The 24,616-nt window shown below is 31.9% G+C and overlaps 1 protein-coding gene across 1 annotated transcript in view; it reads right to left on the reverse strand.

The window, feature by feature from the left end:
* The window catches only part of LOC132714567 (monocarboxylate transporter 4-like), a 56,864-nt gene that overhangs the window by 4,231 nt on the left and 28,017 nt on the right, over nt 1-24,616 (reverse strand). Inside the window, exons 2-5 of the mRNA XM_060697455.1 lie at nt 10,672-10,906; nt 7,104-7,247; nt 5,038-5,814; nt 4,510-4,560 (exon numbers count right to left, since the gene is read on the reverse strand). Coding sequence (XP_060553438.1) covers nt 4,510-4,560; nt 5,038-5,814; nt 7,104-7,247; nt 10,672-10,879 — 1,180 coding nt within the window. The 5' untranslated portion in view covers nt 10,880-10,906. The remainder of the gene's footprint in view (nt 1-4,509; nt 4,561-5,037; nt 5,815-7,103; nt 7,248-10,671; nt 10,907-24,616) is intronic.

A 24,616-nucleotide genomic window follows, 5' to 3' on the forward strand; every position in this document is an offset into this window, starting at 1 on the left:
TTTGGCAATGAGTACAGTTATAGTGAATTAGTATTTTATAAGTATGTCAAATACTTCAATGTTTACATTTTGCTACTTCAATGACAAATTATTTCACATTTATCGCTACTTTATTCAGGTAACAAGCATCTTACATTTCTCTGATACCATTATTTAAGCATTATAAAATTCATGTTTGTCCTTTCTAAAGAAGTATGTAAGATTTCCCATTAAAAAAGCCTCTGGCGGACGTTACAAAAAACTAAAGTTTGTTGACAAGCTTAATAATGATTTGTAAAAATCACTATTTAAAGTCCGATCGAAAAACTTGATATTTCACCGGAACATTGTAATGGAGTATATTTATAGTTCTTGGAAAAAAAATATAACCTGCATTTCATTTCATCCCCATCAAATTTTAAATGGGGCATAATATGGCACCAACAGTTATTAAGTAAATGACTGACACAGGATATGTTTACAGCATCTTTTAATTTTAGGAATACATTCACAATTTATGTACTAGAGTACTTTGTTATATGGAAGCAATTTTTAGATATTTCAAGTGGTAAAATTAATGAAACTTTTATCACTTAAGCATCAAACAAAGTATCGACCGCCATCTTGAACTCCACCTCCTTAAATATTTCAATGTCGCAGATCGAAAATAAGTCAGTACTCAGTATTTAAAGCTGCATGCCTCCAGATGAGCCAAAATATTTCAAGAAAATAAAACTTGAGAAAAATGTATTGAGGTTTTATGAAAAGTAAAAAGACTAAAGATAAAAGGAATAATTTCCATGTTATTTGCGACTGATGGCAAATTTTTCAGTAATTTTCACCAAATTTCTACTGCGTTACTAACGCAGTAAGGGTTAATTTTGCATATTTTGACCTCTTTTTTGTAATTTACATTGGTTGTAAGTGCCATTTGAAATGTGCATATTATTTTCTCTGTCAGCTTTACAATATTTTACTTTTGAATACATTTTCAAAATTTTCATAAACATTAGCAGGAATCTGGAGGCGTGCTGCTTTGTAACACCGCACTTTGGGGTCAAACGCACTTTGGGGTCCGACCCCAAAGTGCGTTAAACTTCGCACCGCACTTTGGGGTCCAACGCACTTTGTGGTCAAAATCGAGAAATTGACCCCAAAGTGCGTTAATATGCTACATATCAACGCACTTTGGGTTCAAGATGTCTAAAGGTGTCATCTGAGTTCTGCTTAAATACTGAGTACTGACTTATTTTTCTATCTGCGACATTGGAATATTTGAGGTGGAGTTCAAGATGGCGGTCAATACTTTATGATGCTTAAGTGATAAAAAGTTTCATTAATTTTACCACTTGAAATATCTAAAAAAATGTGTTCATATAACAAAATTACGTTGGCATAAAAGTGACATTTGAATTTTTTTTTTTGTTTTTAGTTTTGTATACATATTTTATTTTAGTTTTGCATACATACTTTTTTCAGTTTTGCATACATATTTTGTTAGTTTTGCATTCATATTTAATTTTTGTTTTTCGTACATATTTTATTTTTGTTTTTCATACATATTTTAGCCAATCAAAACAGCCTTCAAACCTCATAACAACTCATAGTTGAGTATAAAACTATCACAGCGGTTTGGTCACATTTCGGCCCATTTTTGGAATCGACCCAGTCGTTTTCGGCCGGGCAAGTCTGGTTTCGGCCGACCCTTTTCGGCCCATTTTTTATATTATATGTATTTTATATAATTATTGTTTTTTATTATTATCTACTATTATATTAGTGTCTATTTGGAAAGGGCTGTTGATTGGGGATCAGTTATTATTCCATGATTATGCACCACTCAACCCTACCCCCTGAGAATTATGAAACTTAGGTCAATTCTTTAGCACATCCAGATAATGTGCAAAACTTATATGCCAGGTGTGCCGGCTCAAGGTCGGGGCCACACCTACAGGTCAAAGGATACACTTGGGTTTCATGTCTGCTCCTTATTTCCGAAACCCCATGAAGGATTTTAAGGCACCTTGTGACAAATGTTAACCACATCGAGACCATATTCAAAACCTTTCTTTGGGATATTCCGTTCTGTCGCTCATTTACTTGATAGCTTTTGATGCCATATTGAGCCACATTTTAAATATGCTGGGAATGAAATAAAATGCAGTTAATATTTTTTCCAAAGAACTATAACTATACTCTATTGCAATGTTCTGGTGAGACATCAAGGTTTTCGATCGGACTATAAATAGTGATTTTTACAAATAAATTATTAAGCTTATCAACTTAAGGGTTTTCGTAAGCTCCGTAACAACCGTTCGCCAGAGGCTTTTTATGGGAAATCTTACATACTTCTTTAGAAAGAGCAAACACGAATTTTAAAATGTTATAAAGATGGTGGTATCTGAGAAATGTAAGACGCTTGTTACCTGAATAAAGTAGCGATAAATATGAAATTATTTGTCATAAAAGAAGTCAAAACATTGTAGTATTTGACTTCCATATAAACTACTTTCACTATAACTGTACTCATCATTGCCAAAAAGCAACAGATGAAAAAGATGGTTCAGGTAATTGGCCAATGTGTATTTTTTTTGATAATATAGAAGAACATCAAAATAAAAAAGCTTTTAAGAAAAACAAATAAAAGCATAATGGGCCTTTAAAACGTTATTTTTAACCCTACCCCACAATCCCCTTTATACCCCCAGGGAGAATTTTTACATTATTCTGAAGCTTCGCTCTTAATGTGCGACTACCTAAATAGTTGATATTTTGAGTACTGTTTGTACTGACTACTACTTAAAGCCGCATCTACACCTAGTCAAGTTTCTTATATGTCACATTTAGCTAAATAAATGGCTCTTTCAACATATTATCACGCACAGTTTTTACTGAAATGTCTTACTAAGATTTCCCAGAATTTATACCTTTGTCTATGCTAAGACTATCATATTTCTATAAAATGTGTAAATAAAAAACGGGAAAATAATGCATTTAGCTAAAAACAAGGGAGTTAATGAAAGGTGTACATTCTTTTAAAATAAATGGAAAATTTGTGAAAAAATATTTTAAGCTTAATAATTGATACAAATTCTTTATTTGGTGATTTATTTGGTGAAAGTTCTTCACTTACTAATCAAGACCATTTAAATCCCTATTTATTCTACTATAATTCAGGGCACATGTTTGTGTCTATTTAATACGTTTACCATTGGCTTTGACTACAATATATTATTTAAAACATAATGAACATTAACTTTCTATGACCCCAAAGTGCGGTCGTTTGCCTGATGTTAAAAAATGCATATGTACCTGTTTAACGGACTTTGGGGTCGAAATTGGACCCCAAAGTGCGTGACGCACTCTGGGGTCGGACCCCAAAGTACGTAACGCACTTTGGGGTCGGACCCCAAAGTGCGTTTGACCCCAAAGTGCAGTGTTACACTGCTTTAAGCAGAACTCAGTTGACACCTTCAGAACTATGGAACGCAAAGTGAGTTGATATGTAGCATATTAACGCACTTTGGGGTCAATTTCTCGATTTTGACCCCAAAAGTGTGTTGGACCCCAAAGTGCGTTGGACCCCAAAGTGCAGTGTTACAGTGCCCCTGCACTCTGGTTATCACACTGTCCACGTTGGAACATAATTATAGAAAATTATAAATTGAAATGAAATTTATAAATTATGATAAATTTATTTATTTCAATATTCATTTTTTAAATCCATAGGAAATAAGGATAGATATAAATAATTTTGTATTTTTTAAGTTCACATTAATATTGTTTATTTGCAACAAAGATATCACTAGAAATAGATACTATTTTCAATACTTCTGCTAATAAAAATGCAGCTACAATAATACATTTCCGAAAATAGAAAATCGTAATTAAGTGAGTGGAAAAAAAGATTGTGCGTAAAAGAATTTATCATGTGAACTTCATAATCTATAAATTAAGTACGGTTGTTTGAAATACACACTATTACTGAATATCACAGGAAGAAAAACACGTGTCGTAGAATTGACGTAAAACTGTAAAAAATATTTCATGGATTCTATCTTATGTTCTATAGGGATTACGTGAAATCCTGGATAACTCATTTTCTCTGTCATAATATATACCAAGAAGAGTACAATTTAGCAATGAAGGTGTAATCTAGAAGAGCTGTATTTAAGGTGAAATGTGAATAAGGCTTATGCTAATTAAAACAAGATAATAAAAAAGAAACAAACTTGGCCAGAGAGTAATGGAATTCCGGATAAGCCTGATAGATATATGGATAAGTTTGGTAATTTTAGCGATGATATAAATACATTTCTGAACAAGTCTGTTAGATATGCGAATGTTTGATAGCTGGATAAAATTGATACTTCTATGAATAAGTTTGATTATTATATGCAAATGTTTGACAAAAATACTGGTAAGATTGATCTTTGACACATGATAGCTATATATATTACAGTAAATAAATATAAAGGGGATGGGTGGGATGAAAACATTAAATATGTACCAGTTCAAGTCAACACATACCTGCTATCATAAAGGCATGATCATATGTTCCACCTTTGTCCACGATCAAACCTGAATTTCAGAAAAAATACATACTTTTGGCTTTGAAATTACCTTGCATAATGATTTGTGTTTACGACAATTAGTGTTGTTCTTAGATAATACGAGTATATATCAAGGTCTATTTGTCTTTGTTTTGTTTGCACACGCCTATGTCACTTACTGTGCCTTAATGAACATAGGCAAGGATTCTGAAGTAGGTCTACATGTTTGCAGCTAATTCTGACTAAATACAATATACAGTGTACTCCATAAGCATCACAAAAGTTATATAGGTTAGCAGCGACTGGTAAAGAGTTTAACGTAATCCATATACTCATTCATTGTGTAATTTCGAATATCTATATTGCTTATCACAGCTTTCATTTCATTGTTCTTACTACATATTAAAATATTTTAAACGATCGATAATTATGTTTAAACTCTTCTCTCCGGAATGCGATTTATTTTCAAATATCGTTATTAAGTAAAACTTTTCATAATACTCACCAGTTATCACAGGTCCAAGGGCTGTTCCAACAGCACAGAAAATGAGCTCCATACCAGTGGCTATTGATAAATACTTGATTCCTACTAATTTAATATTTATACTGTTCATTACTGCATAGCACCCGCCAAAATAGGCACCCAATAAAAGAGAATATACAACTAAACCCGTATATGTCCGAGAATAAAGGGGAAATAAAAAAGTTCCTAGTGCTAGTGAGCCGAATGATCCTGAATATAGAACTACTTCGTCGATATTCTTAGTCTCTGATATCATTGACGTCATCACCCGTGCTACGATTGTCGCAAACCCGCAAGATGAAATTAGAGCAGTTGCAGCTAGATGACTGTGCCCTTTAGTCATTGTAAAATGCGGCAGATGTAAAAATATCATATATGTTCCTATACTAAACAACATCAAACTGAGCGAGAAACAGACGATTAGTTTATTAGTATACACCTTTGCATAGTGTTTCATAAGCTGTCGTTTGGTAATTTTTTCTTCGTCTTCTGTCTGTATAGAATCTTGTCTGGCTAATTCTAATCTTGAAGGTTTACATAACACAGCAAAAAGACATTTGTGAAATCCAATTCCAGCCATTATTATAAAATATCCTGCGTTGCCATAGAAGTCACGTAGCACTTCCATAACAGGCGTAAGAATACAAGTGCCTACACCGACGCCTGATACTGCGATACCAAGAGCAGTGTTCCTCCATCGCCGGAAGTTGAATCCAACCACAACCATTGTCGCCGTGTAGCCAATACCGCCACCAAACCCTGTAAACATACGCATGCACGTTGTCTGTTTATTTGTGTTAACATTTATGATATGAAAATTCTTTGATAAACAAAAGTTATAACTATGATGCACTTTAATGTAGCCGCGGCCACCTCCCACGACGGAGGGCGGGACATTTGATTTTTAAACTCCTCCTCGGAGAAAGTCAGATTACAAAATCCCCATTTATCAGGACGAAAAGATCCCCATTTTTTTGGCGCCAAAACAAAACTTCTGGCCAGATTGGATGGACGGTAAGTAAAAACCGTTCTCATTTCCCTCATCCCCCACACAGTCAAAGCGATGGGGAAATATGCTACGATTGGGACAGGGTCTATAACATGAATAAATACGCGGCGTGACATTATAATGGAGCAGCGTTATATATTGTGTAATGTTCTCACTGCTACAAAACATACTACAGATATATTTCAAAAAACGCTGAAATCGAAAATATTCTAATAAATTTAAATATCTAGATATATAAATACGTTATCCATAATATAAATGGATGGCCAATGCAAGACCATATTCATTTCAACTTCCTTATTCCTTTATGGAAATAAGTCTATAAAATGTCGATAAATAATAAAGTAAAACATTATTCTTCTTTCCTCATTGATTTTTACCGACCAGGCAATAAACAGAGCACTACAGAATAATAGAAGACATCCGTTTACAGAAGCCTGAGTATACGTTAGACCAATAATACAGGATTTCAATTAATTAGAGCTATTGACTGCGACAACTTGTTAGATTACTCCATCAGAAATGGCGCATGCGTTTTAATTACAAAATCGTGACACGGAATCTCTGCACGCGATAACATGAATATTTTGTTAGTTTGAAGAATTAGAACTTCATGCTTTTTTATATTGGATTTCCATTTTGAAACGATTCTCATTACACAAACTCATGTGCACTGACCAAGCCACATAAGACCGGAAATTGCACCGGCACGTGTCGTTAATTAATAGAACCGTTATCTGCATTGTTTCAATGTGTAATCTATATACTTTTTAATCTGCTGAAATTCCGTTGACGATCTTTCGTCCAATAACTAAACAATAACATATTAGTTACTTTTGATTTTAACAAAACGTTGAGTGTAGTTGCTCTTAACCACGTGACCGATACTTTTAAATCTAACAAGTATTAGGTCTCTTACGTGAATCGTTGACTTGATTATTAAAAATTAGATAACAATTCAAACTTGCAGTACTTAACGCTGATAAAACAATCAAGAATGTTTGTATATTCTTAAAGCATACATGTATTTATAGCTTACCAGCTAATATTCCATATGTGAAGATAGACAAGGTTAAGTTCGGACTGAATGCCGTGGCTAGGCAACCGACGGTGGTAAGGAGCCCATCTATAAACATGGCGGATCTGCAGCTAAACTTGTCGATGATGATACTAGAAACTGGACCTGAAATAAATAATGGAACATAAAGCATGCAAGGAATAAATGGCTATTTATGAATGTTATATTAAAATGTGGATAATCTTGTCGCATAAGAGATATAATGAATGAACAGCATCGAAGTAGATTTTACGCTACAGGTTGTTCCCACAGCCAAATATCTGTTTGTATAAGAAAGTTTCATAGTTTTCAAATTTACTTTTGTAAATGATACCTTAAGATAATTATACTTCTTATGCTTTGATAATCGTCAATTCGGTCAGAATTTTAAAAATAATTATATATAACTTTATTATGTTAACAAACTCTTACTGCTGTTTGATATATCACTGCAGGTTTTTCAGCATATATTTTTCTGTATTCTACATCAATATCCGATGATAAATGATACGAGTAAAATGAATACTGCCGTATAGCTCAATGTCAATTTGAAGAAGTTTTTTTTAAACTCTTTTTTAATATCCATCATGAATGTATGATAAACTGATAATGAATATACAGTTACATTGTATCGTCATTTAAAAGAGTTTTTAATTATTTAGGTTTAATTCTTAAGATTTTTAGTTTTAAACACGGTCGTTTACCATAAGATTGTCCGCTGTTCTTTCAATAAGAAAAAAGATTGGACCTCAGTAGCATGTTTTAGTGATGTGATAAAAGGAATATTATATTCTTGTCTTTTTTTTTTGGTTGGGTTAACGTCGCACCAATACAGTATAGGCCATATATCGACTTTCCAGCTTTACTGGTTGAAAGAAGACCTCAGGTGCCCTTCCGTGCATTATTTCAGGCACAAACGGGCACTTGAGTAGAACGACAGACGTTCTGTAAGCCAGCTGGACAGTTTCCTAATTATATTCGTGTAGATTCACTAATTTATGTATCGACAAGTTGAAGCACTGCGATTTTCCTCCTCAAATATGACGTCAATTTACTGCATAACGTTATGTAAATTACATAGATCTACTACTCCATCAAATGTTGTTTGCGTTATTGCTGTCAATTTTTATTATTCAATAAGTTTTGAGGTCTATATAGAAATGACATGAGTCAAGCGATTTAGTTTAAACAGAATTAATTTTCGTTCGATTTTGTAGGAAGCTTTAAACTTATAGACACAGTATGGAACCAACCAGTACTGAGCAATGGTTGTAATGTTTCTTGCTTTGACTCTGACGGGGTTTGCACCTACTCGGCTAGCGTTCCTTAGATTACTAGTTCGACACAATAACCACCCGACCATGTCGCCACTTAGTCAAATGATTTGTTGCACACAGCGTTCTTGATGAAATTCGTGCGCAGCAATGTGAAATTTTACGAGAATAAGCCCAATATTAAAATCTATATACTAGACAAACCTGTATGAAATAGACGTTTTGTATATAACAGCCACCGGAAAATCTTTGCACCACCAGGATTGTGGCAGACTTCACTATCATTTATAAATAAGCTAAACACTTAAAATTCATTTCATTTGTTAGTTAAGTAGTAAATTATGAATAATTGAATTAAATTTACGCTATTTCAACTTTTTTTCGTATCGAAAATATCATTTTTTAAAATTTGTCCGGGCGGAATTTAGCCTATTCCGGCCGGATAAATGCTGTCCGGCCGGAAAAATGAAAATTCCGGCCGGACTTTTCTCCAGCAAAAAATTTTTTTTTCAATTGGATTTCTTATTTTTTCTGACTAATTAAATATGATATTTTATTGAATATTTTTATTTCTGTTAACTATCTGTCTATTTTTTACGAAAATATTCATCCAAAGAAAAAAATCAAATTTTGAAAGCTGGAAAAAAATCCGATCGGATTTTTTTGTGAAAATTCCAAAATTACATAAAAGCCACTTGAATTAATACCAAATTCTAGATTTCTAAAAATGTTAACATTTAAGACACTTAAATTAAAAGATTAAGTTTTTTTTCAAATTTGTAGAATCCAAATGGAATTGGTATGATACCTTCCTATCAATTTTCCATGCGTAATATATTTATCCATAATCAGGAAGTACTAGTGGTGAATGGAAGAAACGAAGTTGGAGGAAGTCAGACAAATAGTGAAATAAAAGAAACCTACTATTTTATGATATGTCTCTGAAAATGTAAATCATATAACGAATAGTTGACCACTTTGTATTCCTTATCTGCGTAATCATTATATTTTATGTGCGTTTCTAAGAATTCAAAAGATATTAAACAAAAAAAAAGAAAAAAGACATTTTACCGGTACACAATAAGATTTCGCAGTTATATGAACTGTGTTTGGTCATAAACCAGGCACTATGACAACTTATGCAATTTAGTAACTTAGAAATAAAACATAGGTATATATTCGAATTTCAGATATTGTTATATAAAATGATTATTTTCTCTACTTGAACAAATGTATAACAAGTATAATAACAGACGACATAGATAAAATTCTTATTTAAGAGTTCCGGAAATGACCAGTTCCCGAAAGCAAAATAAACCAATAATTTCTGGAAATGAATTAAGGTCATAAAGATATTCTAGTTTATGATTTCATCAATAGATAAGTCATCAAAAATGATTTATCAGTAATCTTTTATGACCCATTCACTTAGATACAGCATTATTGTCCCAGAATATTTTTTTTTATTTACCAATGCTCAATAGAAAGACCGAGGAAATTGATGGCGTAAAAAGTCAAATGAACGCCTGCCATCCATTACTCTGACAATGAGCATCGATTGCATTGTTAAGTGACAGAAAATTCTACTCAGGGAATGCTTGCTTCGTGCCAATTTTTCTTTATATAGTGACACTTTGACTGCTTTCTTTGCATTCATGAATGTAAGTTTTACGAATTTACGATCCCATATAAATGCCAAACCATAAAACCGACTTTGCTTTTTTATGTATAGAATTTGGCACTTCCCGTTCTTAAATAGTACAGTGATTATTATTTTCAGACATCTTTGTTTTAACACTCTCAATATATGATTAAAACAATAAAAACGTGATTTACTGTTCTTTTAAAACTGTTTGTAGCATTTCTCAAGTTATTCCTTTACACCATTTAAGCCCTTTATAACAAGCTGGCTGCAAACGATTGCACACCAGAGTGGACCATGATCCATGCCGTCTAGTCATGGCCTGCACTGTGCCTATTCAGTCAGTTCTAGTTTTGAATTTTGTCCGACAAGACCATTTAAGATATTTAGCGGGTCAATGATCAATGTAAACCATTGTTCAGTCAGTGACATGATAATGTAAAAAAAACTGGAATACAAATTGATATACAGACACTTGCAAGAAATATTGTGCAATGTTTATTACATTTGTACAGTTTAGACCAGAACCAACTAATTTGCAAATGGAGTCGAAAGGCAATCATTAAAATGCAAGTCTAAGATTTCGTTAAAATGTAGATTTTGACACACTTTTTATCTATTTAAATCAACTGACCTCCTAAGGACACCAAGGCTGCATACAAACTTCCAGCCCAGGCTGTTGAGGCCGACTTTCCAGAGAATTCATCCAGTAAAACAGCGTGAACCATTCCAATACCGTACAAAAACAGTCCGAATATCATAAAATATCCGAATGATGAAATGAGTACAACCCATGACCATCCTCTATCCAACTCCTCCATTTGCGACATCATCGGTGTCATGGCGATAAGAGAAATATGTCACGTGCCCTGAAATCATAGAAAATGACTATACAGTACAAACAAACAAACAAACAAACAAACAAACAAACAAACAAACAAACAAACAAACAAACAAACAAACAAAACTTCATCAGGATGAAGATTAAAATGAACAAATACACACATCTCTTTAAGCAATGCAATATAATGAGTAAGTTGTAAAAACTTATTACATAATTCTGCATTAAATCTTTTAATGGAAATAGCACGATTATTTCATGAGCGCGAACGAATAATATCCTGTTTGATTACGAGTTTCCTGTCATTGATTGATATTTAATAACATGCATAGTAAACATGTGTTTGTTAGACAAGAACTTCAATGCAATATTAACTATTTGCTATTAAATGATATTTTCCATGGTCGTTATTAGAAATAACAACGTAGGGCTTTGACATTTAAGACAGTTATTTTGAACTAGAAATTCAAATATAGCAATTGTAGAGCTGTAGGACTTTGACATCCTAAAAGTTCGTATCTGCCTTACGTCATACCGAGGCTGCTTAGATGTTGTAAAACTTAAAAATAAAGCGTAAAGTCAAACTTGTAACTTTGAGACAAAATTGCTTAAAAAAGTAAAAAGATATCAACTTTACTGGAGGCAAAACATTTTCTGGAGAGTTTAATTCCTTTTTTTAAGGAAATATTTTTATTCCAAAATATACAAAATATGATTGCATGTTACTCTTGGAAATTATATTTTAAAACAAAATTCAACCAAATAAAAAGCCTTGAGCATCGATTGTATTATATTTGTAGAATATCTTGTTCTTTATTGAATATGTTTCATTGTCATTTTTTTAGACGATAAGCAATGAACCTCCCGTGGCGTGCAAAATAATTATCATATAATCGAAGCCGGAGTTTCAAAGAGGTATGTGACGTTGCAGTGGAGAAAGCCGTGAAATCTGATTAACTCGTTTAATTTAACCCGTCAAGATTTATGGAAGTGAAGCAGGAAAAAGATATAATCAGCTTTATATCCATTCATACCAACCCTTAACCAGCCCACTTTACATCATGTATTTGTCCTGCTTTCATTTGTAGGCTTTTTTATACTATAATTAGCTGTTCCGTACATCAAGTTAAGCATTTTCTCTTCTCTTTAAAGGATATAAAGCTAAATCAAATGAAATACTTTTTATAAATATTATACATAAACAGAATAAAATGATTTAACCGATCACCACTTATTTCGTGTAAGCGTCAATTGCTTTTAAGGAATGTACAAACATATTTTTCGCTTTTACATAATTATTCTTTTTTAAAATTCAAACAATTATTTTTTACTAGATGCAGCAGAATGATAGCTTTTTACACTATAAAGACTGATATTTTATTTTTACAAATATCGTCCCGAAGAATCTTAATTGTTTCATTGATTACTAGTAATCGTTAGAAATGACAAATGTTGGTATTAAAATTGACTATAAGCAACATATTCATTTGCTATTAGGCAATTAACAATTCAACTGAAATGGTTTAATCATTATCATGGTCTAAAAATCATTCGTATCTCGTTGATATTGTTATTATGATTAACTAACATTGGTAGTCAATATGAATCTTCCAACGATTGATTCTACTAGAACTGATCAACATGTACAAAACGATCGATTATGAAATAATGATGACAAATAACCACCACGTTTCTTCTACCGTTTTAATTAGATTATTTTGACTGATTTAAAATTATGATAAAAGTTAATAACAATTTTACTCTGCCAAAACTTTGTTAAACTACCCTTCTAGGATGTAGAAATGTTTGAAAATACATTAAATACATTTATTGTTGTCAAATTATGTATAGCATACTAGAAAAACAATTGATGTTAAAAACAGCAAGAAAAATATTGATTCCACCGATCATTTTGTTTGAGCATTTGACACCCATATTCACATACTGTGCATAAATTTATCATCAATTATATCTGGGAAATATGATACCTCAGTTTAGTATTAGTTGTACTTACTGCAATAATCAAAGTGTTTAATTACATATCATAAGACAAGTAAAGGACCGTCTTAGAAGTTTGAAATATTGGCATTAAAGCTGTTATATTTTCCACTTAAAAAATCATCATAGAAATTCTACCCCTGTTACAAAATACGAAAGCACAGGAAATAAAATAAGCAAGTTTGATGATCTTTATTCCATATTTTTTTTTATAAATTTTATGAACACAATTCCTTGCACTTTATCAAAAAGGTCTACAACATCCGTTTCATCATACTTTTTCAGCTCACTTCCAATTTTCTTTTCAGTGAATAAAAGCAATAAAGATTTTTTTGTGATAAATGTTTCTTTAAATCAACAAAATGAAATACTTTTTATCTCATGGCAACAAAGAATTAAGAATATCTGGTAATCGATCGAGACAAGAACCTCAAAACAACGGGAACTTGCGAGAAGACAAATCAGCTAAAATAACTATGATTGTAAATGGGTAACATAGACTATTGGTATTCGTAATTATCAGACAGCAACTTATAAGAAAATCTGAGAATCGACAAAAAAAAAACAACAAAAAAACCAGCACGTACCACAGTAAAATGTTTGCATTGTTAGACTGTCCATGAACTAATACCACCTTTCTATTATTTGTAGCAACATGCCCTCTACAAGCATTCACAACTGTTAAAAAAGCAATTATAGCCTTTTACTTTGTGTAATTGATGAATGTTTTTTAGACAGACTTTGTTCGAAAAAACATTATCACTTGTACCCAGACCAATATCTTGTATCTGAAACAAGGTCAAGCATCAGTTATAGCTGCAGATAAATTTTGCCAGACATCTTGTCGCGGCTTTTTACATTAAACTATCCCGGTAACTTTGTACGTATTGTCAACATTTCGAGTATTTCAAGCTTTATTTTTTACAAACGATTATATTGTTTTTTAGGGGTGAAATTGCATTTTCGGTTGCTTGAAGGACAACATTTAATTTGTTTTGTAAAACTGATGGAATGTAACAATTGTTGGGCAGTTCTATAGGTAAAAATAACATTTTAAAGTGGTAGTTTTTATGATTAGATGTAAATATTTTTGACAAATTATATGACAAAAATAATCATTTTTATGCAAAAATCAATTAAACGTTTATCCGAGGTCTAATTTATAACACTTCATTCCTTTGAAATATAAGCAGCCGTGTATACCGGAAATATAAATGTAACGATTCTCCAATGAAAATCGACGCTATTAGACGCGAAGCATTTTAAGTTTGCTTTCTAGTAGTAGCCCTAAGTGAATGTTCACAAGAAAATACGTGAAACTGGCCGTCTGATAAATGTCTTTAACGACGAAGTCATTAAAGAAACTTAAAGGTAGACTAGGTCAAATATACAGCCAATTTCAAGTAAACAGAAACAGAAATAAGATTTTATACATAATTATATAAAGAAGACATATATTTTAAATTGTTGACGTGACAAACAACCAGACAAAAAAAAGTAAAAAAACTTGATGAAACACATTTTAGTTTCTTCTCTGAAATTTTCTGTAAACTTAAAGTTCATTGACATTTTAAATAGCAGCTAAACACAAATCAATAACTTTTCTGTCTGCTACGTGTCTTCATAATGGGACAAATGTACGGGAATTATCGTGCGTTTGACTTTCTTACATAATTTGTTTTTGTTCCCATACCACCAAGACGGAAGTATTGAAGCAAGTACACACTGTCATCGTAACATCACTTTCTTTATAAGTAGCATTTTTGAAAGCAGTCAACATCTGACTTGTAAACTTAAAATTCAAACTACGAAATTGCGTTACTAGGTAGACTTGTAATTTGTTCCTTGTAATCAAATAAAATGATATTTCTCTGATTTTTTTGTACGTACACACAGCAATAGCTTAACAAATATCAGTTAAAATCTTTAACAGGTCTGTTGAGTATTTTGTATATAAACGCTGTTGACAAGGACTTATTGGGGACAGCCCTAGTATAATATTATATAGTAAAGCGTAATACAATGTAATTTCAAATATATCAAAAATCAAAATCAAACCGTACTATATTATAACTTTTAACATATCAACTTGATCATCAAACATGTACTACACTGTAATAATTTCAAACATGTCACAAGTCTTATAATACAATGTAATAATTTTATGCAGAACATGAAAGAACCACTTTTTAATGTCCTTTTTTAAAATACTTTTTATATATGTTCTTTTTTGTTCAGAGGGATGTTATTATTTTCTGTTATTTTTGTGACTCGAATTCTTGAATAAGATTGAACTATGTGAGTTAGATATCAAGGCTCATAGTTTCCTTTGATTTTGGTCATAGTATTCTATTTTCCGGAGTAGTAAATGTCTTAAAAGTGCCTGTACTAGAATTCTCAGTTATGCTATTTACATCACTGTCAATATTGCCTTATAACATAACGAAATTAATTCGTAATTCATACCACACATACACTCATAATCAAGTATAAAAACCACCACTTACATCAGTTTTATACTAAAAGTGGAATAACTACATTAGATTTGTAAATTTCAATCTTTTTTATGAGAGAGTATTAAGTTACAAGAAAACCATCATGTCTTACAATTCAATATTATAGTTATCTTATAAGAGCATAAAAAATCTGCCAGAAGCTTTAAACAAGTCTAATTAAAGAAGTTGATTTATTGTTGGACTGTTTTATTGATCATTGGAGACATAGCCATTAATGTTTGATAGAAAAACATCACGAAACTATCTGACAGTGGGAAGAACTATCAAAGTCTAGATTTGTAGTAATCATGTGTTTGGAAAAGAAATACGACATGCCGGCAATTGGGATATTCTCGTTATTTTCTTATACTTTTGTCAGGTTTCTTTTTATATGATTCTTTACTTCATCATTAAAGTAATTATGCGACTCTTATCGATTGGGAAGTTCAACGAAAGACTGACGGAAAGATGCTTGATGTGGATGGAGATAAAACTTCAGAACATAATGTATACAATAGTTTAGAAAGACTAATATAGTACTTTTATAATAACAATGTCTTTATTTCCTAATTTATCAAAAATATTTAATTTACCATAGGTAATGTTTTTTTGAGTATTATATCAAGTAAAAGGTTACTAACTGTTCCAAAAATATAAACATCTGCTGATAATAAAATCGAATAATTTATTTCCATTGAACCTTTAACATCACAACTGTAAAGAAAAAAAGTTTGTGTAGTTTTGATACAAATCACATTAAACCAATGTTATGTAACCATCTTGAGAATTTCCAATTTTATTTCACTACAATTGATATACTTGCAAGAACATTCTATTGATGTTGTACTTGTTAAGGGTTTTGATGTTACTATAATCTAAAGTTACTTGGTCCAGTACGATACCTATTACGAGTATTCGGAAACAAATAATTCACTTTATAGACATAAACGTGGTTTGCCACGCTATGTAAGTCTGCTTATATGAGAATTGTACTTTTGCACGCAACATAATGCTCTTACTTTTCTGTAACTCTTAAGGTGAATTGTTGAGCAGGTACAATGGTAAACATTGATTGTATTATTATCTTAAAGATATAACAATTTGAAATATCTTGGTGAACCTTGTTAAATTATCTATAATTGCCTTTTCATTTTTTGTTGAATTTTATGTCTCGATGTAATATTGTTAGAATTCAACATTGTCACAATATAATAGTTATATCAGAGACCGTATCTTTTCATATAAGCATTCTATTGATATTTACGCATACAATAATCATTTGGCCCCGTGTCCACTAAGGTAAGGCTTAAAATCGAGACAAGGATCAAAATTAATATTTCAAAATTTCTTTTTTGTCTACTGTAATAGATTTGATATATAAGTTTTCCCTCAGTTGAAAATCAGCATTTTTAAAACTTTGAATATGCAGATAAAGGTTATCGTAATTTTCATATACTGGTTGGGGTCCACCAAAACCGGACAACCACCAAATCCGGACGGCCCATAAAATGCTTAATTTTGTTCAGTGGTTGTCATTCACTTTTTATCAACAGTAAATGCATGTTTCTTCTAAAATTAAGTAAATAAATTTATTTCAACCTCCGTAAATGGTAATATTTAAATGTCAATTTCAAGAATGTTGACGTTGAGATTTGGGGGTCAAGAAAGCAATGCCTGACCTCATATACCACCTAAAATCATTTGCAGAGTAAACAATAGAATATCCAAAACAGTAGACATTAATTCAAAGCAAGTTGATCCCGATCTTGATTTGTTTTTTGTGCACATGAGGTCAGAAAACAAAAAAGAGTGGTATAACCTTAGAAATACAATAAATTGTTTTGCATTTTGTTATGCCCGTGATCGTTTTATAGAGATAACTCATAGCCTTACAAACACTAAATATTTTTGTGGTGTTCTTAAAGCTGGTCTATCACAAGACTCGATTCTTGGCCCACTGCCTTTTACTATCTTTATTAATGATATTTCCAAGAACTTCAATTTAATATTAATCTTTTTGATGATGAAAATAGACAACATTTAATATGTTTTTAATGAAAACCTGAAAATTGAAGTCTAACAAATACAATAAGATATTGTAATAATAAAACTGGTGTAGACAAATTCTTGAATATGAAAAGATCATACGGGGAAACCCATTTCAATATGAACTTGATCTTTACAAAACACAAAACGAATGTGCTAGAATAGTTCCGGGAACAAGACTGTTTCGCGTTGAAAATCTTAATAGTGAAGTAAATTGTGGAAGTATAAACAAAGACGTTTATTTGTTTTTACAAAATTACGGTATTACGCCCGAATCTTCGCCCCAATTAAAAAAGATCCAACAAACATGGCTTAAGGATTTCCAACGATACCAGCGGTTACAGCCCGATTATATTTTACCACACAATACAACGAAATTGTCGACGCTTTCAATATGCGTTATTATCATAGTGACAGGAAACTTCAAATACATCATGCAAGGGGTTACTTTTTAAATTATCCTCTTTTCCCAAAAAATATATGTCCAACACCTGTATGTGAGTGTGGACAAAGGGAAAAAGCCCACATAACTTTAACCTTACACTAAACATTTTACATTCTGACAAACCAAACATTTTAAGCAATGAAAATAACATTTTTTCAAGCACGTTTACATTTATATATCAGAAACAAAATTATTTATCTGAGCTAATCGTCTTACATTCTTATCAGTGTACCTAGTTTTGCTTACTTATATTTTTCTTGTCTTTCAGTTTCACCTTTACGTTGAAGTCATTGTAGACTGCTATACTCTTTTCTATCTTAACCACATATCCATTTCTTTCATCTCATTTTTAATATCTATATTCCCGATTCGTTACAAAATTTTGTATTTAATTTATACAAAACTCAACACTTTAGATAAATTAACTAAACGTAGCAAAATTTAGGTATAACTAGATCCTCTATTCTTATCATTTTCTTTAAATACCATATGATTTAACATATTATTATAGTCGTACAATGTTTTTGTGTATGAGTATGAGCGAATATATCATTTAACTTTCAAAAAATCAAACATTATTTTTCACATAAGAATCAATTACCATATTAAGTTTCATGGTGTAAAAGTGTGGCTTAATAGTTCGACTGACGAGACATCATTACACATTCAGATCACATTCTCACTCACTTACAGCAAAGATTATTGCCCATTCTTTTGGGACAACATACACTCGAATCGTGATAATATTGGACAGAAACTGACAAGATCAACTAAAAGACACAGTGCCTTATTCATACAAGGTATCATAACATCATATATTATATCTTACATGAATGTGTTTTTTTACTTATATAAGAGTTAGCGGATATTTAAATATTAATATAATATTTGTGATGACGTTAGCGGTCCGACAGAAATATATAGTGACCACAGGCATATATATCATGTTTTTGTCGGACCACTAAAATTTAGCAGCTTATAAACGCGGGGGCTATTTTACAAAATTTGCAATACGAGGGGTGTTCAAATATGAGTGCCACTGGGTCAATTTCCAGAAGTGCTTAACAAACAGTGCCATAATAGTTATCTCAATCCTTCAAAATACTCACCACCATATGATACACACAGTTTTAGTCTTTTAATCCAATTTTTCAATGCGTTTTCAGAATCTTTTCGAAGTATACTTGAAAATAGCCGAACCGAGATTTTTTTCGCTTTTAATATTTTCTTCCAGCAAGGTGTTTTTTGAGCCTTTTAAATAGAAAAATGTCACAAGGGACAAGATCTGGCGAATAAGGAGGGTGTGGAAGCTCGACAGCCTTTTCCTGTTTCAGATATTCTCGTACAATGGCCGATTTGTGTGACAAAGCATTGTCATGCAACAACCTGACACCAAGGAGACGATTTTTGAAATGAAAGGACCTTGCCTTTGTAAAACTTGGCATTTGTAGATTTAACCTTTGGTACGGCAATTTGAATAGCAGGACCTTGAATGGTAAAGAAAATTACATACATGACCTTTTTGACGCTCATGGTGCGTATTGCTATGCAAGGTCTTTGAATTCCTTTGGTTTCCCATGTTTTTTTTATGTGTCTTTCGCTTTGGCTCACAAAAGTGACCAAACGTCTCAGCGCCAGTGATGATATTTGCGAAAGATCGATTGTTGTATTTAGGGAACTGTTTCAACAATTGTTTGGAGATTCTTACCCGAGCAAGTTTTTGCTCTTTTGTAAAGAGATGGTTTATCCATCTGGCACTTATCCTTCCTATTTGAGAATTGTATGAGCGGCTTCTACAGAGATACCAATGCATTTAGCAATATACCTAGTTGAAAATCTTGCATCAGTAGCAATCGAATCCTTTACTTTGTTAACCATTTTTGGCGAAGTTGCAGTTTTCGGACTGCGTGCATGAGGTGCATCTTTTACTGAATCAAAACCTCTTTGAAATGTCTTACACCACCGTGTAACAGATGAAATAGAAAGTTCATTGTTCCCATTAACAGACATATTTCATAAAATATGTCTTTCGCCTGTATACGAAGAATACAGCGGTTCTTGATATAGGACCGTATTTGGTCAGTGAAAGGAGACCTTTTCTTTAGTATACACGAGTAGATAGCGTTATTCGAGCTATTGTCAAAGCTAGACTGAATTGATATACACATGTATTGTATCAATTGAGAGCGTACACAACCATCCATGCGATACATGTTACAACACAGTTCGTGCACAACGTCGTAAAAGCGAGATATTGGCCTAGTTGCATTCATATTTGAACACCTGGTTGATAACAGTTTTCTATACATTTTAGTAGAAGTTTTGTTATTCAAACAATATGATTTTCTTCCTATTTGCACTTTTACCATTATGTTCTTGTAAAGTGCGATAAAATATAAAGAATAGCACACAGTACTTCGGACGTCATTGCATTTTAATGACCTCCAAATCAGCCCAAATATTGAACGGGCCTCAGCTTTCGACTTCGGTCTCTTAAAAGTTTGTTGAGTGAGAAAAGGTGTTACATTTCTGGCCATATTTAAGTAAAAAGCAACATCGAAAACATGGTAATGCTGGACCGATATCTATCTGTGTTCTGTCAAAATTGTGTAATCGTCCGACAGATTTTTTATTTTATTTGTAAAAAAATGAAATTTGGGGCCAGAAACTGCTAGGAAACCAGCACCGTTCATTAACAGACCGAGTCTGCAACATTTCAGTCAGCTGTTTTAGATTGTTCAATATTGCAAAAGTGTCTTAATAAAATACCAAGAAATATTCCATCAGTTCAGACAGATTCGTTCACAAGATTTTACACTATACCATTTACTAATTATAAAACATAAACCAAATCAAAAACTAATGATGGAATAACCATATCCCGATACAATTTAATGCTTACACAAATCTAGGAGCCGCATGCAAAGTTTGGTGCTTTCAATATAATTCACATTGTAAATAATAAAGAATTTACTGAAATAGAAGAATATTGACCGCATCTAAAAGAAAATCATCGCTTTTAGTCGCTGTTATAAACGTTTTACATATTTTTGCATAATTATGTTTTCTTGGATAAAATGTTTCAATAATACAAGACAAACACGTGTCTTCAATATCTGCTTTTAACAAAAGAATTAAAGAATAGCAGAAGCTTTGAGCAAAATTAATTAAAGCCGTTGATGGATCGTTGGACTGTTTTACTGATTGTATGAGACATTTTCATTAATGTTTCATAGGAAAAAACTTCACAAAGTGGCAAGAAGAGATATCTTACAGAAGCAGATAAAAATGTGAGACAGTTTTAAGATAAATGAAGCATTGCTAGATTACAATCATATGACACAACCAACCAAAAGCTAAAGTCCATGCAAGTATCTATTCGTTTGAAGTTTAATCTTTTCATGTACTTTGATAACATATCTATTTCCCCAAACAACACATAAAGCAGAACGATTTTACCAAATTTAATCATTAACAAATAAAACATGGCCTTTCGGGCAATATGCAAGTTTACGGACTGATTGGTCAGACTGAGGATCGAAGGTATATGGCCCGAAGCGCAGCTGAGGGACATATACCTTCCGAGGTCTGACCAACCAGTCCGTAAACTTGCATTTTGCCCGAAAGGCCATGTTTTATTTGTTATATTATACCGAATCTAAATCCTTTCATCCCTTTTGTTGCTGTCATTTTTACTATAATTTGCTTTAAAATAATAATTTATTTGTTCAGTGTGTGAAATATCTCAAACCGTAATCGGATTTTTTATTATTTTCAAGCGATACAGAAAAAAATCATGCTCTTCTTTTGTTATTCAATTTTTGTTAATCAAATTAAACAGGCAAAAAAAAAGAAGAAAAAACGAATTAGATCTAAATAATATTTTCACAAACTGTATAAATAAAATTTATAATCAGTTTAAAGACAAATCATGGCTTTTGATCAACATGTAATAACTTTTTGTGAAACAAAACGATAAATTCAGTAAAAAGAATCATTTAACAATAAAATATTATACCTCATTTGCATACGCCCTTCTATATTAAATATGACGTCATCCGGTCCATATAAAAATTATGGACCGCCCCCGGTCTATATGCGGTTTATGGACCGGATGACGTCATATTAAATATAGAAGGGCGTATGCAAATGAGGTATAATATTTGCAGTTAACAAATTTACTCGATAGCTTCCTATTATAATATATTTAACTTACGATTTGACACGTGAGTGAAAATTTAACAAAAAATATCTGAAGCTGAAAGTAGGTCAATTTACTATGAGAGTTTAAAACGTAACTTCTACCTATTGTCGTTGGTATTGTCGTTGATTCTGTTTGTTTACAATCGCCGCCGGAATTAACCATATGTATATACCTACTGTCCGCATTAGTTCACTAATCGGGGACTCTTTGACATTCTGATCTATCCGCAAATCCCGTTCTTCAAACAATTGGGGATTGGATCGACAACATCATCCGGAACGGCTCTCTGTAGGGTCAGTCACGACAAGTCAACTAATCATCCCTCGTTCGTAGTAACTAAGGATGGCTTTCCTTTGACATGTCGTGTGACTTCTCTGCACGTTCGGAAATGTTGAGAAGCCATACGATTTATTACATCTATACGTCGTCGCTGGCACGTGATGTTTTGTTCTCTAAGCAAAATTAAGGAATATATTGTCGCGTTACAACATAGTACGAATGAGACTTCGTGAAATTAATTGTGTAATAAAACGTTTTAATGACGCCATCACAACGTTTAAGTCAACGAGGTTCAGATCAATTAAACAGCTAACAAAGTACTTGGTAATATGCTTACCAATCCTTAAATGATATTAAAGTGGAAAGAGTAACATATATAACTATATAATACTTTCATATTTTATTAAAACAGCATTCTTTCTTAGTGCATGAATACTACAAATTAGAAAGCAAAATATATAATTTTCAACAAACATTTTAGAATTAGTAATAATGTATCATAAAACAATAAACCAAATAGTCTTTTCTTTCAAAATGAAGAATATTTGAAATAACAGACCTAAAGCAGGATCATTTAAAAATGTTTGCTCCCATACATGAAAATCAGATCACTTGTTTAACACTACTGATAAATTATTTGTTATTCTACTTTTTACCATTTAGAAGAATTGCAAGCTTAACAAATCGAACGTATTTAAGATTTGCAGAAGTTTTGAAGCAAGTGAACTAAAGCCGTTGATTAATCATTGCTTTTTTATTGATCACTGAAGATGAAGTCATTAATGATTGATAGAAAAACGTCATTAAAATAAACTGGAAGTTGGGAAAACAGTAATCTTAAACCATCAAATTAAAAGTCTTTTGATTTGTTTTTATCAAGTGTTGAAAGAGTAAATAAGAAATTTAGCTTTTCTATTTGAGCATACATTATATTTCAGTGTTCATGTACCTTGCTGAAGTCAAAGGTGATCAGCCTTTGTCACCAGTTTAGAGCCGAGCCTGACTACAAATATGTGCAGTCTGATCAGCCTTTATTTCATCTTGATATCGGAACAGTTCTAAATTGAAAGGAGGACAACCAACAAATTTCATTTACTCAGCAGGATATTGAGTTTACTATAACGAAGCAAGATGTCATATTGTGCTTTAACGCTGACAACTATCTAAGTAAGAGTTTGACATTTACCTACAACATCACCAAAATATTTTGATACTACTCTAAGACTATCTAAATTAAAGAACAAAAGCACTTCTAGCTTATATTTTTGCACGAAAATATATCATATTTATGTCATATCTGTCAGGTATTCTGATATAAGCTTTAACTATGGATCACTCATTTACCTAAGGGTATTTGGTTCTTGTATGATACTTATCAATTTTAAATTGATTGATACAGCTTAATATAATAAATCATACAATGCAAAATTGCGCTTTTTGGCAGTGAATGATTTCCATAGCTTATAAAACTTTCCAAATAAACATAGTTAATACGAAGTTTGGCTTACAAAAATGATTTTTCAACATTAAATAAATTACTTTAAAACATATAAAAATACGTTTGAAAAAAAATATTGAAAACTTATATTATTTTCTTTCTAGATTGTTCATGTAATGTTTTGATTTAACAAACTAATATTTTACATTATTATCAAGTTTGTCATTTTGAATTAAACAATTTCTTTGTTCTTTTAACATACTTCATACTCCTAAGTTACATTAAAATGTTGAAGACTTTTCAAATGGTTCATGACAATTATATCATTTAATCATATTTTATTGTAAAATAATCACAACAGTGTTTTACATTATGCGTTTCTCGCTTGATCGTATCTGTGCTGTAAAGTATTGTCTTATTGATTCTAAATATTTCTATCAACTGAACTGTTCATGGTCTGGTATAACAGTCAATGTTTACATTTCCGGCAGTGTCTTTTGTAGGAATCATAGTCAATTGTTAGAAAAATCATTAAACGTTGACATGCTTTTAACTTTTATCTTGCTTCCAGGTATAAATTTGAGTTTGATTTTAAAAATTATGTATCCAAAAAACAAAAGCATAGTGCACCAATCTGTATTTCTTTAAAACAATTTTGGATTTTGACAGTTTAAACAGCCATTCTTTAGCAAAAATGTTCACAACAATAAGATTCATTTCAGTCAGTATTTGCGATATCTATATGATACGAATCACAAATGTGACATGTTTTATTGAAATCAGGGAATTTAAGTTAGCCATATCTTGATAAAGCAACACATATGTAATCTTCG

Source organism: Ruditapes philippinarum, unplaced genomic scaffold, assembly GCF_026571515.1.
Source record: "Ruditapes philippinarum isolate M1 unplaced genomic scaffold, ASM2657151v2 ctg18_1_1_1_1, whole genome shotgun sequence".
In the NCBI taxonomy this organism is placed as follows: domain Eukaryota; kingdom Metazoa; phylum Mollusca; class Bivalvia; order Venerida; family Veneridae; genus Ruditapes; species Ruditapes philippinarum.